Source organism: Solea senegalensis, linkage group LG15 (genome assembly GCF_019176455.1).
Source record: "Solea senegalensis isolate Sse05_10M linkage group LG15, IFAPA_SoseM_1, whole genome shotgun sequence".
Taxonomy (NCBI): Eukaryota; Metazoa; Chordata; class Actinopteri; order Pleuronectiformes; family Soleidae; genus Solea; species Solea senegalensis.
The window spans coordinates 14,667,332-14,683,327 of NC_058035.1; the positions used below are offsets into that span (position 1 = coordinate 14,667,332).

Below are 15,996 nucleotides of genomic sequence, written 5' to 3' on the forward strand. Positions count from 1 at the left end.
CAGGTCCAAATAACCTGCGAGATTGAAGAGCACACGTGGTGTGGAAAATCATGCAGGGCGGACAGTATATGATTCCTTGACTGCAATCAAGAAACAACTTTATGACCTTCATAAAACAATTTTATGAAAAGGAGGAGAGAAACAAAGAGCGTCATAATGTAAGTGACATCTAGATGATTCCAAACTGACACCACTCTCTTGGCTTGGAATGTTTCTTTACTTAACAGGGCAGCAAACATCAAGCATAATGAAAACTGTCATGGTGCAAAAGGTTAACAGATAAAAAACATAGAAACTCTTACAGTGAAGGCATCGACACAAACGTCTGTGGACATGAAAGATTTTGCATTTTTTTTTAAAAATTCATTTTAAATGAATACATAAACATGAAGTTCAGGAACGTGAGCACAGCAGTGAGTAAATGTTCAAGTCTGTGCACAGAAAGAACCACACACACACACACACACACACACACACACACACAGAGTCATAAATGAGTCATAAATTATGGCTCGGGTGTTTGCACACACCCAGAGAGACACACCCTGGGACAAGCCTCACAATTACACTTTCCTCAGCATGTCTTGACAGCTCTGGCTTCTTTGTGAAAGTGGGTGGAGAGAGAGAAAGAAGCGCTAGAGAGGAGGGGAAAATGACACGAGGGTAAGAAATACTGTGAATGGGTGAGGAGGACAGACGTAAGAGAGAGAGGGAGGGAGGGAGGAGGTTTGATAATGGAAGTAAATAAAACAGGAAAATGTTCATCACTGGAGCAGGCAGAGGAAGAAATAAGAAATTAAAAGTATACTTGTAAACACTTGATTTGTTTGACAAAAACTTTTTGTCTGTAATGACTGAGAGAATATGAGTTATGGTTAGCTAACTATTCAAAACCCTAAAAAATGTAGTGTTACAGGAGCACAGATAGTAAAAATAAATAGTTCAGGAAGTATACAACTATTGAGAAGTATTAAAAGTAAAAAATAAGAAATAATATAGACAATATATAGTGTACTGTATATATAAAGTGCTCACATGGCACAGTTCTGTGTCACAGGTACACAACTTCTTATATGGTTTATAGGTCACACCTTCAGTCTTTACAAAATGTGTTCTTATGTGTCGTTGAATCAAAATTATGATTCATTTTATATCGCTTTTTTTTTTAAAAAAAAGTGGGAGAAGTGATTATTGTGCAAAGGTCACATAACGGACAATTTTGTCTTTATTTTTGTTCATAAAAATGAGCCAAGCCAACTTTGAAATGTGACGTATTTCCAAATGTTCGCAAATTCAATCCTATTTATTTATTTTTTTTAAATGTGAGTACCTTTTGCTCAGGTGTGTTTATATAGTTGGTGAAAATGGAAACAAAAATCATGTCATCAGATTGCCTATAGGCTGTGCTGAAAAAAAGAGATAGAAGACACTCTATATTGCACATTCTTATAGCCTCCGTATATACATTTAAACATGGTAATAGTAAAGAAAAAGCCGCCTAAATGCTCTGTGTTCTAAGGGTTAAAAACCCTGAATCTGACAAAGAAAAGCACCACATCTTTAAGATAAGATATTCCTTATTTAGTTCCAAAACAGGGGAAACAGTAATGTTACAGGAGCACAGACAAATAGTATAAGTATAAAATGCTAGGAAAATATGAAATGTGAGAATGTGAGAAGTAAAACAAATACAAACTCCAAACTCGCGTGTATATTTCTGTCACTTAATAACTAATCAGTTCACTGTAGATGTTCACATGCAGCTTGAAGGAACGCAGGACTTATGATCTGTGATTCTACATGAACGCCACAAGAGGTCAGGCTTAATCCACAAAAGAATGTCTCTTTCATTCTCAACCCACATTGCTCCAGCTCTCTCTTTCTCTCTCTATGTCTCTCTCCAGGTGAACTTGACCTTTGTCTGTTGAGACATCAGAAAAAGAGATTTTATAAAGTGCCAAATAAAACAACATAAAGGTAATAAGGGTCAGTTGTCTCTTTCCATTACACAGCGCTGTGTCAAGTGACTCTCAGTGGGGGTTGGTTTCGATTCCGCCTGCTTGGTGGTTTCCACTGAGAAGAAGAGCCAGAAGAGCACTGAGCTGTTCCCCTCACCAGTTCTCCCCAGGGTTCTCCCCACTGTTCTGCCACCTCATACTGGGATCAGGGCCCCAAGGCTTTTGGGACACGATCTGAGTTCAGAAGTCACTGTGAGGGACTGGCCACGCCGTCAGAACACACATGAATCACATGAGACTTATGAAGCTAAAGGATATATATAGGTACGTGTGAGTCTTGTACATTTATATTGATGACCTGGATTACCAGCAGATGCAAATATTACTCCTGTACAAACATTGGCCTGTGCACAAAGAAGGAAATGTGTTGTGCATATCATATTTATATCACCACAAGAGATGTTTCTTTTTATTAATTTGAATATATGTAAAGTAAGTAAAATTCAGCACCTTTTAGAGGGTTAAGAAACACAGTGAGATTGGCTGTTGTTGGCACAGTCAGTGTACAGAGACCATGACCAGGTTACAGAGTCATGGCTGCTACACTTTTATTTTAAAACTCTGTGACATACTATCACGAATATCAGTTTTGACTTTGTTTTTCACCTGTATGGCAGGGGTCTCAAACTTGCGGCCCTCCAGTTGATATCCTGTGGCCCACCTCTTCATACCAAGTTATAATTTGTATTTATTTCTTTACATTTTTTAAAGGCAAAGATTCACTTTACATCATAAATACATTTTTATTTCTCAGTTATATATTGTTCCATGTGAAATATCATCAAAATATTATTATTGCAATATGTTTGATATAAAAAGTTGGACTTTTTGGGGAATTGACTAACATCTTCACTTTCAGTTTTACAAATGACAAATTGATCACCTTGTGAGTTTTAATGATCGCCGAATGAAACTTCATCCGCTAATGTTGCTATACCCTAAACTCTGTACATTTAATTAAATAAAGATCCGTATCATTGAAAGCACTTTCAGACATAAAGTACAAAGTCATGATTATTTCTGAAGTTATATGCAGATTTACTAAACATATTCAGTTTTAAAGTGTTTCATTTCTAAGCTGGCATACGACGGCACTAACAACAAAACAAAGACACAAAAGAAAAAATGTGAACAACGTGAAATGCTGTTGTCTTTCAAAACACAGTGGTGGAGGAACTAAAATACATTGAGTTAAACTTAATCGCATTACAAGTATTTGTTCCTTCTCATTTTGAACAGTGTTTCAAACTGCTATATATGTTCTCCCTCGGTTGTAAAATAGTTTCCCGTTTGCTGATGACTGCGGCGTTTTGCTTTCACCACTTCCACACCCAGCGAGTATCAGTCACCCTCACCTGTGACTCAACAAACATGTGATGTGTGATTCAGCAAAATAACCTGTAAAAATTCTTACAGCATTATTGATAAGTGCCTCATCGGTAACTGACAACATCTAAACAGCTCATACAGGTGTTTTGTTGTTACGTGTCTAAAGAGCTTAACGCATGCTGAGACACAGATGAAATATCGAAAGTCGTATTTGTTTCATTTTTCTTTCTTTCTTTTTATATGGCTTTTAGTTTCATTTAGTTTAATAAACACTAATAAAATTTGAGTTACTGTTCACCACATGAGACGGTAGGAAATGAACTGGGGTTTCCAGTGTTTTGGACACAACACAGAACAAGGAGTCTTTCCTCAGGGAGGAGAAATGAAAACAGTAAGTAGGGAGTGAATCAGCACAGGAGTATTAAAAAATCCAGTTAGGTAACATTACAGACAACATGTCTTTCCTGACACTGTTGAACCACATATAAGTTTAATTAAACTGATAATTGAAACATATCTCCGTACTTTTATGTCACCTTAGGTGGACAAATGTGTAGTCTATTTTGTACAATTTTGTTTTTATTCTAATATGATGCTGTGGATTCCTGTGTAATATTAACTGGTTCCTGGTGAACAGAAAAACACATTGTCCATGCAAACTGAATAACTGTGAGATTTTAAACTGTTTAATTAACTCATAATTACTCACCAGAGTTTAATAAAATACTGGGAACCAACACTGAACTTTGTATGTCCGTGCCATCTAAATGTACCATGTCTGTCTGTCTGTCACCTGTTCACACTACATGTAATAGAAAGTCATGTGGGACAGTTGGAACAGAAACAGTTGTGACAGCTTTCACACTGGTAAACCACACAAAACAGCTGGTGTACTCTGCCACACAACAGTGGCTTTTTGCTGCTCGTTTTCATGTAACCGTGATCTTCCGCCTCTGACTTATGCTGTCACTTGGCTGCAAGTTTTTGTTTGCATGGGCCGGTGTTAGCTGCAAAAGCATTGCTGTTATTCAGATGCAGAATTGTAAAATGTCAACAACATCCTCCTGCACAAACTGAGCTATACAAGTTTTTTTTTTTTTTATAAAAGATGTAAAAAGATTGTGTGGTCCATTGTTTATTTCATTGTGGTTAAAAAATGTATCTGCATTCACATCAGAGCAAAAACTAATCCACATTTCCACCACGTCAAATTAAATAAATTCACAAATAAACAGGTCATTGTGTAAAGTGATGAGGTTTCACAGCAGAGCATGGCAGATTTAAAAATAAATAAATAAAATAAAAATAATAATAGTTTACTTGCAAACAAATTTTACACATGACATAATTCCATATTGTTTTCTATTACTAAACAATAAACAAAATAGAGCCGACATATACTTTATTACAATTAATATAAACTAAAACAATAATCACTTGATGAACAAATAAGTTAGTTAGTCATCCACACTTACAATTACACTGAAGATTAAATAGTTAAAACCAATAATAGTAACAAACATAGTATTGTTTGGTTATTGGTTAGTATTATTTTGTACATTATTATTACAGATGTTGTATTATTATAGTACAAAATCAACTCATTTGATTTTAGTGGCCTTCAATAAAAAAATTAAACTCTAAAAACCTGATGCTTTTTGTGTGTGTGTGTGTGTGAGAGAGAGAGAGAGAGAGAGAGAGAGAGAGTTAGAGAGAGTTAAATAGTGAGTTAATTTCCTAAAAAAAAAGTGAGTGTTGTGAGGCTAAAAAATATCTGTTTTTGAATAAATAAATAAATAAATAACTAACTAAGTTAGATAAAGTACATTGATGATGACCATTACATGATGTGACCCCTGTTTCTCCGTCAGTGGTGTTTCTTTGTGCACGGTTGGTGGCAAATACTATTCTATGTCGAGGAACACGGAAGACTCCCCCTGGCGGTAGAGAGTTGTACCTGCCCCCAGTTGTGACAGAGAGAGAGAGAGAGCGAGCGAGCGAGAGAGAGAAAGAGAGAGAGAGAGAGAGAGAGAGAGGAACATGGGTGGACGGAAAGTCCCTGTGTGGAAATCCCCTTGACTCGGGTTGTTTCCTTACACAAAAAACTATCCGTCGCAGACATGTGTGCTCTTTTGAAAGGTTTCGCGACCTGCGAGCGCTCCAGCAGCATTGAGGTGGTGTTGGAGAAGGAAAGAGACGGTTTGAATGGCGCCGTGGACCGCAGCGGTGAGGCTGAGTGAAGTGGCTGAGCAGCGAGAGGACTAGCCTGAGCATCCGGGAGGGCTTTGTTATCATCACCACCCCGACATATTACACAGGTAAGACGGTCGCGCTACTAACACCCCCCCACCCCGCCTCCCTCCCACCTCCTGTGTCTCCACATGTGGACAACATCCCTCACCAAGGGGGCGACACTTGGCGGTTCGAGCGCGTCTGGGGCCTTGACTTGTGTGTGGTCGTGTTTGTGGGGACACGGGAGGAAGCCTGGAGCCTGCTTCACGACAGTGGCTGCTCGCTTTGACAGCCATTGTTTACTAAAGACGTCACCCACCAGCGGATTGACTGGACATTTAAAACAGCAGCAGCCTAATGTAGCGCGGTGTCGACACCCGCGGTGCCATCAACGCTACATTGTTTCAAAGGTAGTTGTCATTGGAATTACGTAAGCCTCTAACGTCAGCAAAGTCTCCTGTTATTGTGTGTGTGTGTGTGTGTGTTATTTTGTTTCATGTAGCCAGTCATCCTCACACCGCTCTGTGGCTAAGGTCTTCCCGTGGAAGCACCACCACAACAACAACAGCTGGAAATGAACCATGTCAGGCCAGGTGTCTGTTGTCTGCTCCCTCATGTGACTGAGTAGCCAGCCCCTTTAGCAGGGCCTAGCCTGTTGTTGCACCTGCTGCTGTTTCGGTAGTAAAGGCACACAGGCCACTACTAAACCTAAAAGTCTAAGTGCTGCTCAAAGGTGTCCACACAATTTAGAAGTTAAACCGGACTTACTGACTCACTGGCAATTTCAAAATGTGTAATTTAAGGATGTTGTTGCGAGTTACAAAACAAAAAAGTCAGCACAACTCCAGGCCTGCTTGCTGACCATCACTTTCTACTTCCTGTGTGCTGACAATGTGCTGACATTCTCCTCATTTTGGGGAGGTGAAATGTGTCCTTTATGAGTGGCACTAGGTTTGTGCAATATGTTCAAAAATAATAATTAAAGATTAAGTCTAAAGCAGTTAATAACATTGCTAGTTTGTCCAGTGCATTAACATTTTATACATTTATATTGAACCTTTTGTCGCGTTAATACTGAAGGAAAACGTTTTGTGATCCATGTTGTTACTGAATTTAAGTGTCACACTCAGTCCTACAATCAGGCTTTATGACGTACAGGAAGATACAACTTTAATGTTTCCGTCAGCACTACTAGTCAATAAAATATGCATATCTAGCACTCAACTGGACTGTCGTGAAAGTTGGCGTCACATTAATCCTCATGTTCAGTGACATTAAAACTGATGTTTTCTAACTGAAAAGAAGAATCTTTGCAAACGTTTGGTTGTTTTATAATTCCTCAAGGAGGTTATGTTTGTGGCTGAGTTAGTCAGACATACTTCAATGTAATTATTTTTGGATATGTAGGTTATGTGTGGTAAGATATTAGTATTGCTTACGATGCAGGTATCAACGTTTGTCATTCAGTTTATAGCCTCAGCTTGTATTTTAAGCCAAGCTTGGAGCAATAGACGTCTCACGGGAGATGTTTGCAAAAGTGTTACCCCCAGATAAAAAGTTTAGGAAACATTTTTGTTGGGAAAGGTGTTTGTAAGGGACAAGGCCTTGGGCAGCAGCCTGTGTGACCTTCAGTGTTGCCTGGGAAGCCATGGGTGGCCTCCAGCTGAGGTCTGGAAACCACCAGTTTGTTGTTGAAAGGCTTTGAGCTCAGTGGGACACTGGGAAGCCTTGTTGGAGGGGAACTCTCAAAACCCATCCAGACGAAAAGGAGAATTAACAGCACAAACGTGGGATAAAAAAGGGTTCTCTGTGTACTTTTTTTTTCTTTCTCCAGTGTAAAGCACCAGCATCCGCAGTTGGGATGATCCTGCATGTCGGGTGATTTCCCAAACAAACTGTAAATTAACTTGTGTCTTGAGCCTCAATTAATAAAGGAAGGGGACTCTCCACTGAAAATTTCCCACCAGTCTGTTCTATTATTTTCTACTGTACTGTTGTGCAAAATAGCATATCCACTCTCCTTTCTCTCCATACAGTTTCCACGTTGTTTGGTCTTCGGTGGTTGGTGCCTCCTCCTCCCCGTTGCTCTTCGTCCCTTCCCTCCATCCACCCCACCAGTCGTTCGCCATGTCGCAGGGTCAGAACTTCCTCCCCAAATTCCTGTTTGTCTCCAACCTGCTGAAGGCGGTAAAGATCCGTCAGCGAGTGCCCAACGACGTGGTGAAGCCGGCAGCGGCTGGCGGCCTGATGCACCACCTGCGGAGTATGCACAGGTACACTCTGGAGATGATCGCCATGAACCACTTCCCGCAGGCCTTCAGGGAGGTGGTGCAGGCTGCTATCCTGGACCGAGCCATGCAGGCCTCATTGGAGCAGGAGAAGAAGCTCAACTGGTGTCGGGAGGTGAAGAAGATGGTGCCCTTACGTACCAATGGTAAGAGAGATTCTGCTGGTGCTGTGTTTGGGAGTTGTGCTGGAGTCTGCAGCAAACCACTTGTCTGTGGTTTTCACACTTGTGCATGAGGCTCCATGGAAAATGTAAGCACTTAAGTGAGACTTTGAGATGTTTTATCTCGGTTTTAAAACAATGAGCATGAGGATCTGGTTACAGTCGAGGCAGAGTCCAACCGATTCAACAGTCAGTGACAGAGTCTTTTGCTTTGGTTTCATTTTCTGTGATTGAGGTTATTTAAATTCTCAGATGTCATTACTCACAAGCAGAGTTACTGTAAGTGACAATAACCGAGTGCCACAGCTTCCATTTCACACACACTCATTTAGCAGCCCTTTTGGTTTTACTCTACAAAGCTGGGCACTGAGTTCAGTCAGACCTCTGCTAAGTCATGTTTTCTGTTGCGTGGATGTTGTAACACGGGAACATCCCGGGGTAGGGTCTGGTTACTTCTGATCATTGCTCTGTACTGGGAAATTCTCTGGCGTCACATGCAGGACTGTTATTCACTGTCGATGATGTCTCAGACCGAACTATTTCCACAGTTTTTTATTTACAAGCTTTGGGGCACGTCCCCTTCTTTCTGTGTAGGTGTGTGAGGAGTGTGTATGTCGGTGGATCTTAAACATCTGAAATCATTTTAACTTCCCCACAGATGTGTCACAGCTCAATAGGTCTTGTTAAATCAAATGTGACCAAACTGTGTCACATTGTCTCTTTGCCGAGCCTTTTTTTTTTATCAGCTAAAATTTAGACAGGTGTGTGTGTACATCAAACTTGGGTCTATTTTTAAACAAAGAATCTAATATTGTAATGGAAACAGCATTCAGGGAAACACCAGTAGCATTCACACCAGAAGAAGGAAGCAGAAATGAAGTGGTGTTAACTTTGTCTTAAACATGTGAGTTTCCAGAGGAAATGGTTTCTTTCTTATTAGAAGTGAGTAGAAATATTTAGCGGTGAGAAATTCCCTTATAGATGTGTTCTCCGAATTTGCTTTGAACAGTAACAGGATGGGTCAGGAACTTGCTCTGTGTTTCATCTGATGTCCTCATGCGTGTCTTTTGCATATAGTGAAACTCTTAATGAAGGGCCCTGTTGATTCGGAGGTCATTACTGAAGTAGTTACTGTAACTCAAATCAATACATGGTTCCTCTTCAGAAAGACCCCTGAGCTGACGAGTAGCTGCCAGTAACCTGGATGGAATTTCCTGGCTTGCTAAGGATGATGTCAGAAAGATGAGGCAGAATGTCTAACTCTGAAGGACCCAGACGTGACTTTGAACAGAGGACGGACAATACACACACACACACACACACACAGGACTGACTGCTGCTGAGTCACTGGAACTCAGCACACACAGAGAAAGAGACAGAGAGGGAACAGCAGTTGGTTATTGAGTGTCCAATGAGTACAGGTCATATTAATTAAGTTTCTCAGAGTCTTAACATTTCATCTGGGACCTAAATGTACCTGCTCGACCAAACTCTTTGACTCAAGTCTTTATCTTTTGTGAACGTATTTAAACATCTCAACTCCCAAAATCTAATTAAACGTGCAGTCCCTGGCAATTACAATGAAGGGGTCATATCCTTTTTCCTGTTTCAATCAACTTTTCTGCCCACGGAAGAAATGCGTTGCAAAAATTCAGTGTGTCTTCTGTCTTCAAAGTCTAGATGCATCCAAGGGGTTTTCCCAAACAGCATCCCGTGTCTGTCATGTGTCTCCTAACAGGCAAGATTTGTTCAGCTATATTATACTGGCTCTACGTACTGTGGTAGCAGGGAGTAATGTTACGCTGCCGCTGTGTTGTGCTTGACAAGGAAAGACTTCAGGTTTCCTCTTTATTTGGATAGTTTAACACCGAGCACTACTGTCCTTTTCAGGACAGAAAGAAACGTGCTGCTGGTAGGACTAGTTAATGATGTCTAACCCAAAAACATTGATATTGTGAACGCACATCATTTGAAACTTATATCACCTGTACGAGAAACAAATGAGGATCAAGAGATGTTTTTTCTGCTCGCCTTTTCAGGAAGTGTCCCAGCTTGTCACAGAGGAAGTGTCTATTTATAAACTGATGGGACCAACAGACTGTCTTTCATCCTTCGCCATCAGGCAGCTTTATTCAGGGTCAAAAGTCTGTGTGCACAAGAGGAACCAATTAAACAGGCGTGTTTGTGCGTTTGTACTCATTTCTGTTTGCCTCTGTATGTGTTTATGTCTGTGCACGGGGCTGTCGAAGGTGTTCTTTCTCTCTAGAGGGCCATTTATTTATTTATTTATTTATTTACGTTTGTTGAGCGTGATACTAGAGTGCCGGAATCAATATTTTTCCATGTATCACATTACATTACATTCAACCATGTATTACATTACAGTCACCTTGCACCACAGGTGATTTTTTTTAAGGAATCTGATCTGTTTTTGCCCATGGCATGAACACAAATCATGGGCTTTTATACTCCTTGTTGTGTAGGTCAACTTTTCAAAACTCTTCCTTCCTGCACACATTGTACTGTGTAACGATCATAGATCAGTTAGTGTTTGTTTCATTTTGATGCCGCAGTTTTATAAATAAAAAAAAAAAGGTGGGGTTGTTCGTTCGTGTGTGTGTGTGTGTGTGCGTGCGTGCGTGCGTGTGTGTGAGTGTGATCTGTTGCCAGTGAACGGAGCGATAAATCATGAAGATAAAACAAAAAAACCCACATTTGAGTAGATTGATGCATGTGACAGCACATGTTATCTTAGCACTCACTAATCATAGCTTTCATTTGGTGTTGATAGCTATAGTTGTAAAGATAACATTCCATCCTGTCCAAGTCACGCCCCTGTGGAAAGTCCAGGACCAGCCAAGTAGCGCTGATGCATTTGGATAATAGGAAAGTAACAAGTGCGTGCACACACACACACACACACACACAATAGGCAGAAGTTCACACAGGGAAATTCCTGTGTTTGCTGTGCAGCAGGGTTTTTTTTTTTTAAAAACTACACAAACCGACAAACATGGGCTCTCCTGTTTCACAATGAGAAAAAGACCTGCATTTGCCATAGGATACTAAATGAAATTCCAGGGTTTCAGTCAATGTGCTCTCTCACACGGAAATGCCTTTTGTGAAAACTCTTCACCTCTCTGTGAAAAGTTAGAAGAGGATAAAATAAGTGGTTTTCTTTGACAGAAATCTTCTGGGCAGATTACAGAGTTATATCAGTGACATTTAATTTGTCACAAATGTTTTGAGCTAAATTTCAGGCCATTTTCTCGGAGGCAGCGTGGTCGAAGCTGAACTGTCTATGTGTGTGTACTTTCAAACATGTGAGGGTCATATAACAGTCTAGACATCAGATAGTGTGATAGCCCACCAGCCTGGAAATCCCCTGGCTTTTGTTACATGCGTGTGTGTGTGTGTGTGTGTGTGTGCAAACTGCAGTGGTGTGTACATCTACATCCATGTACCTCTGCACAACTTAAGTTTGTGCACCATGTAAAAACAGATAACCTGCAGTGCTAATATCGTGTTTCTGTGTGTCTTTAGGAGACGGGAACTGTTTGCTGCATGCGGCCTCTCAGTACATGCTGGGCGTTCAGGACACGGACCTGGTGCTTCGGAAAGCCCTCCATAGTGTGTTGAAAGAGACAGACACTGGTGTTTTCAGAGCTCGTTTTCAGGCAGAGCTGCTCCAGTCCCAGGAGTTCACCCAGACCGGACTCCGATACACCACCATGGTATGAAGACTAGACGAGCTGCGTGTGCTATTGAGACGATGCATTTACAACATACACATGAACACACATTTTTTTACTAGTGTAGCTTATTACAGGTCATTCATTGTACAATCCCGCATGCAATACCTGTATTAAATATCACGTGCAGAAAAGTTTCTATCCTAAGTATTTCTGTGTTTCTGCACCTTGTTTGTGTCACAGAACTGGGAGGAGGAGTGGGAAAAGATCGTAAAGATGGCATCTCCGGTCTCCAGTAGCAATGGCCTCCAGTTTGACTCTCTGGAGGACATTCACATCTTCGTCCTCTCAAACATTCTACGCAGACCCATCATTGTCATTGCAGGTAGGCACGTACTATTATTGAAATGTATTATAACTGCACCTTGGTAGCCATTTAAGACTCCATAGTCTGTGGCAGGACTCGCATATCAGAGACCTCATTTTCTGTTTGTTGTTTCTAAAGTATTTGTTGTGTTTGATTTCATCACTTCCCATCTATTTTGGCTAGTAGATGTAGAGATGATGCTTTGCAGAAGCTTGTTTGAAAGTTTGTCTGAGTTTTTCCCCTTTTTAAATGTGTCATTTTTGCCTTGTACTTTACTACAGTTAAATGCAGTGTTTCTGCACTTGTGCTAATTATTAGCATCAGTTACCTCCTTCCAAACAATGAAAAGTCTGTTTTTCCTCCAAGGAATATGCAGACAATATGTCTATAAATAAGTGCTCTAAAAACAACTTGTTCTTGGACACTTATTTTCTGTTCTTTTAACAGACCAGGTGGTCAGGAGTATGAAATCTGGCTCCTCCATCTCTCCACTGAATGTGGGTGGGATTTATTTGCCGCTACACTGGCCTCCCACAGAGTGCTACAAATACCCAATAGTGCTCGGCTATGACTCCCAGCACTTTGCACCCCTCATCACCATCAAAGACAGTGGTCCAGGTAGGAAACACTAACAGGCCAGTGTAATGTAGCTGACATGACAAAAGGGAGAAAGGAAGAGGCATTTTATGAGATTTTTGTCGGGTCTGAATTTCTCAGAGATCCGAGCAGTGCCGCTGATCAACCCAGGGCGGGGGGACTTTGAGGAGCTGAAGGTTCACTTCCTGATGGAGAAAGAACAGCAGCAGAAAGAGAAGTTTCTGAAAGACTACCTATTACTGATAGAGATCCCCGTCATAGGCTTGGGTTACGATGTCCTAAGGATAATCAACGCTGCAAGGTATTTATAGACCTTTATTCCAGTCAGGAGAAATCTGTTTTCCTTTTTTCAAATTAAGATCATATCTTGTAATTTGGACTGGATGATATGGCCAAAAGTGTATCCTGATACAAAGTTATCAGAAGCAATATGATAATTATGTGTGTTGGTGCAAGACATTATTTATTTCTTTGTTGAATTATTTATTTATTTATTGCCCAGCCCTACTTGTACATTATAGAGTTTAATTAAGCAGTAGAGCTGCACGATTTGCACAAATCATATCATATTGCCATTGACAGATATTACAATTGTGAAAGGATTTATAATTGAAACAGCTGGTATTTTTTGCATCTTAACTGTCATTAAAAAGAAAAAAATGGTTTACAAACATGTTTTACTCATGTAATTTGGAATAGTTTGCGGTTAACTGTGCAGCATTAATAAGTGATAGTTAATGAAGTTTATGAACATGTTGTATGTCTCTGTCCTCAGGCTGGATGAAGGCAATCTCCCTGAAGACATGAACCTGATGGAGGACTACCTGCAGCTTGTCAACCATGAGTACCAGCGCTGGCAGGAGGACAAGGAGCAGGCATGGGCTGCCCAGCCACAGCGCCCGCCACCCTTCTCCGTCTCCCAGCTTTCCCTCATCGAAATCCGCTGTGCCACACCAAGATGCACCTTCTATGTCTCTGTGGACACGCAGCCTCATTGTCACGAGTGCTTTGAGAAGCGACAGGCCACCACTGGTGGAGGAACGAGGATAGAAGGGGTGGTACAAGCCAAAGGGACAGGGGTACAAGGTGGGGTGGGTGTGATCAGAGGATCAGAGACTGAAGTGAACTCTAGAGGCACCCGAAGCAGCAGCCCCCCATCCTCTTCATCTGGGAGAGGGGTTGTCATATCCAGCCCCCGTTCTGCACCCCCCACAGCTCCCAGCCTCAGCTTGTATAGTGAAACCCATGCCATGAAGTGCAAGACACCTGGCTGCCTCTTCACTCTTAGCGTAGAGCATGATGGACTTTGTGAGCGATGCTTCAACTCCAGGCAGAACCATGGACTACCAGGAGCTGGAACAGCTGCTACAGGACTCCCAGGCCCCAATGGGGGCCCCATAGTCCCTCACGCTGCCCAGGGCTCTGGCTGGACCCAGTGGGGGGGCTGTGAGACAGAAACAGAACGCTGCAGTATGTGTAGACAGGAGGCATTCAGGATATTCAATGGTCTGTGTCCACCCTGCATGCAGAGACAGCAGGCTCCAGAGAGGGGGGAGCCACAGCAGAGCAACCCCAGAACTGAGGCCTCGTCTTCAGCTTGGAGCCAGGCTAGAGATGCTGAGCGACCGTGCCTCACCCTAACCCCAGGGCACACCTCAGCCTGGCAGGCCCCCCTGGCCCGGCCGTGTAAAAGATCTGGTTGCCAGTTCTTTGGGACGCCAGAGAAGTTGGGTTTCTGCACTATTTGCTACGTTGACTATCAGACCAACCACCGTAAGTTCTAAACAAGCAAATGTCCCCAATCTATTTTGGTCAAGTTTTCAATCACGCAAGGACATTGCTTATGCCGGACACTCTGTTTTTCAGACATGACGCCTCCAGCTGCTCCGGTGCAGAGCCGGCATGGTTTGGAGGCAGGCTTCCAGAATGCCTCTCGGTGTCGCGGGCCAGGGTGTGGTGCAGTTGGCAAGGCAATGCTGGAGGGTTACTGTGACAAGTGCTACGTTAAAGAGCAGAGTACACGGCTCAACCAAGTGGCACATCGCACACCACACTCCCCTCCTCCAGTCGTGGTAGGTGTCTGCCTCACCTTCTTGACTCCATCTCACATACTCTTCACCTTTGGCATAGGTTGTTTGTAGGGCTTGGTATTGATTACAAGATATTGTAATCAAACGTGTGTGTAGATTACAGATACACACACATGTTAAGCCCAGTCTGTTTCTTCTTCCTTGGGGAAAGAAAGTTAGTTACCTAGTTGATAGCACACAACTATTAAAGTTCGGTACTCCTGAGCCCGAGTTCACTATGTCTTCATCTTTTAGTTTCTTTTTCGTTCTCTGTGATGCTCGTCCACAACTGACCCTTTCTTTTTCTGCTCACGCTCTCTTTGTACCAAAAGCGCGACCGAGCAGTCAAACCCAGATCTTCACAGCAATCACAGACGCAGACTCAGTGCCGGAGGAGTGGTTGCAGTAACGTTTCCCCGGGTTGCACGGACCTTTGCCCTGAGTGCCACACTCGGGGCCAGGGCAGAGAGGTGGGCAGGCGGGCGCAGGCGCCCAAGGAGAAGTCCAAGCAGCGGTGTCGGACGCAGGGTTGCGACCACTATGCCAATCAAGAGAAACAGGGCTACTGCAACGAGTGTGATCACTTCAAACAGATTTATCGCGGCTGACCACATACGCACCCATGCACGCAATGGCGGTGACGACACATCTCTAGCACGCCAGAGCCGCTGCCCTGTTGTGGGCACCCCATGCCAGTCAATGCACCTCTGATACTAACTAACAACTAACTAACTAGCTAGTGACTAACTAGTAACCTTATGGCCTGAAAATCAAACCCCCCCATGTAGAATGTGAAGAGAGAATGTGTGAACGTGGGGTTTGTGTGTGTGCACGCGCACGTGTGTGTCTGTGTGTGTGTGTGTGTGTGTGTGTGTCCAGCGTCCACAGTAGACATGGCCTCCAGAATACCTCTTTGTGCAATTATTATCATCTGATGTGCTCAGTGCACTTACACAGTGAGAGGTTTGGCTACATGTCAAAGCAACTGACTTAACTCTTGTGTACAATATGTATTTAGAGGTACGTAGTGAACCGTGCCGGACAAAATGATTGTATGTTGACATAACAAGAAGCATCTGACATTGCTTTCTAGACCACAGCCAAGGATTTATACCCCCCGTCTGTCTGTCTGTCTTAACCTATCTGTGTATCTGTCTGCCTGTCTGTCTACCATTTGTTCTGTAGAATGAGGGATGCAGTAGTCGCGGAAGACCCGCAACTTATCTGTGGAAGCAGTAAGGAG

The 15,996-nt window shown here is 42.4% G+C and overlaps 1 protein-coding gene across 1 annotated transcript; it reads left to right on the forward strand.

Annotated features, from left to right (window-relative positions):
* The first annotated feature begins 5,374 nt into the window (after positions 1-5,374).
* tnfaip3 (tumor necrosis factor, alpha-induced protein 3) lies at positions 5,375-15,565 on the forward strand. Its single transcript, XM_044046107.1, has 9 exons — positions 5,375-5,665; positions 7,616-8,013; positions 11,572-11,762; positions 11,964-12,105; positions 12,535-12,705; positions 12,805-12,985; positions 13,460-14,457; positions 14,551-14,756; positions 15,086-15,565. Exons 2-9 carry the CDS (start codon positions 7,707-7,709, stop codon positions 15,359-15,361), a joined length of 2,472 nt encoding a protein of 823 aa, XP_043902042.1. The 5' UTR covers positions 5,375-5,665; positions 7,616-7,706; the 3' UTR covers positions 15,362-15,565.
* Positions 15,566-15,996: the final 431 nt, after the last annotated feature.

Bases quoted from the DNA above. Each gene is read 5' to 3' on its own strand.
- tnfaip3 (XM_044046107.1), top strand. From the start codon at position 7,707: ATGTCGCAGGGTCAGAACTTCCTCCCCAAATTCCTGTTTGTCTCCAAC. The intron at 11,763-11,963 runs GTATGAAGACTA...TTTGTGTCACAG, and splicing joins GACTCCGATACACCACCATG to AACTGGGAGGAGGAGTGGGA. The intron at 12,986-13,459 runs GTATTTATAGAC...CTCTGTCCTCAG, and splicing joins AGGATAATCAACGCTGCAAG to GCTGGATGAAGGCAATCTCC.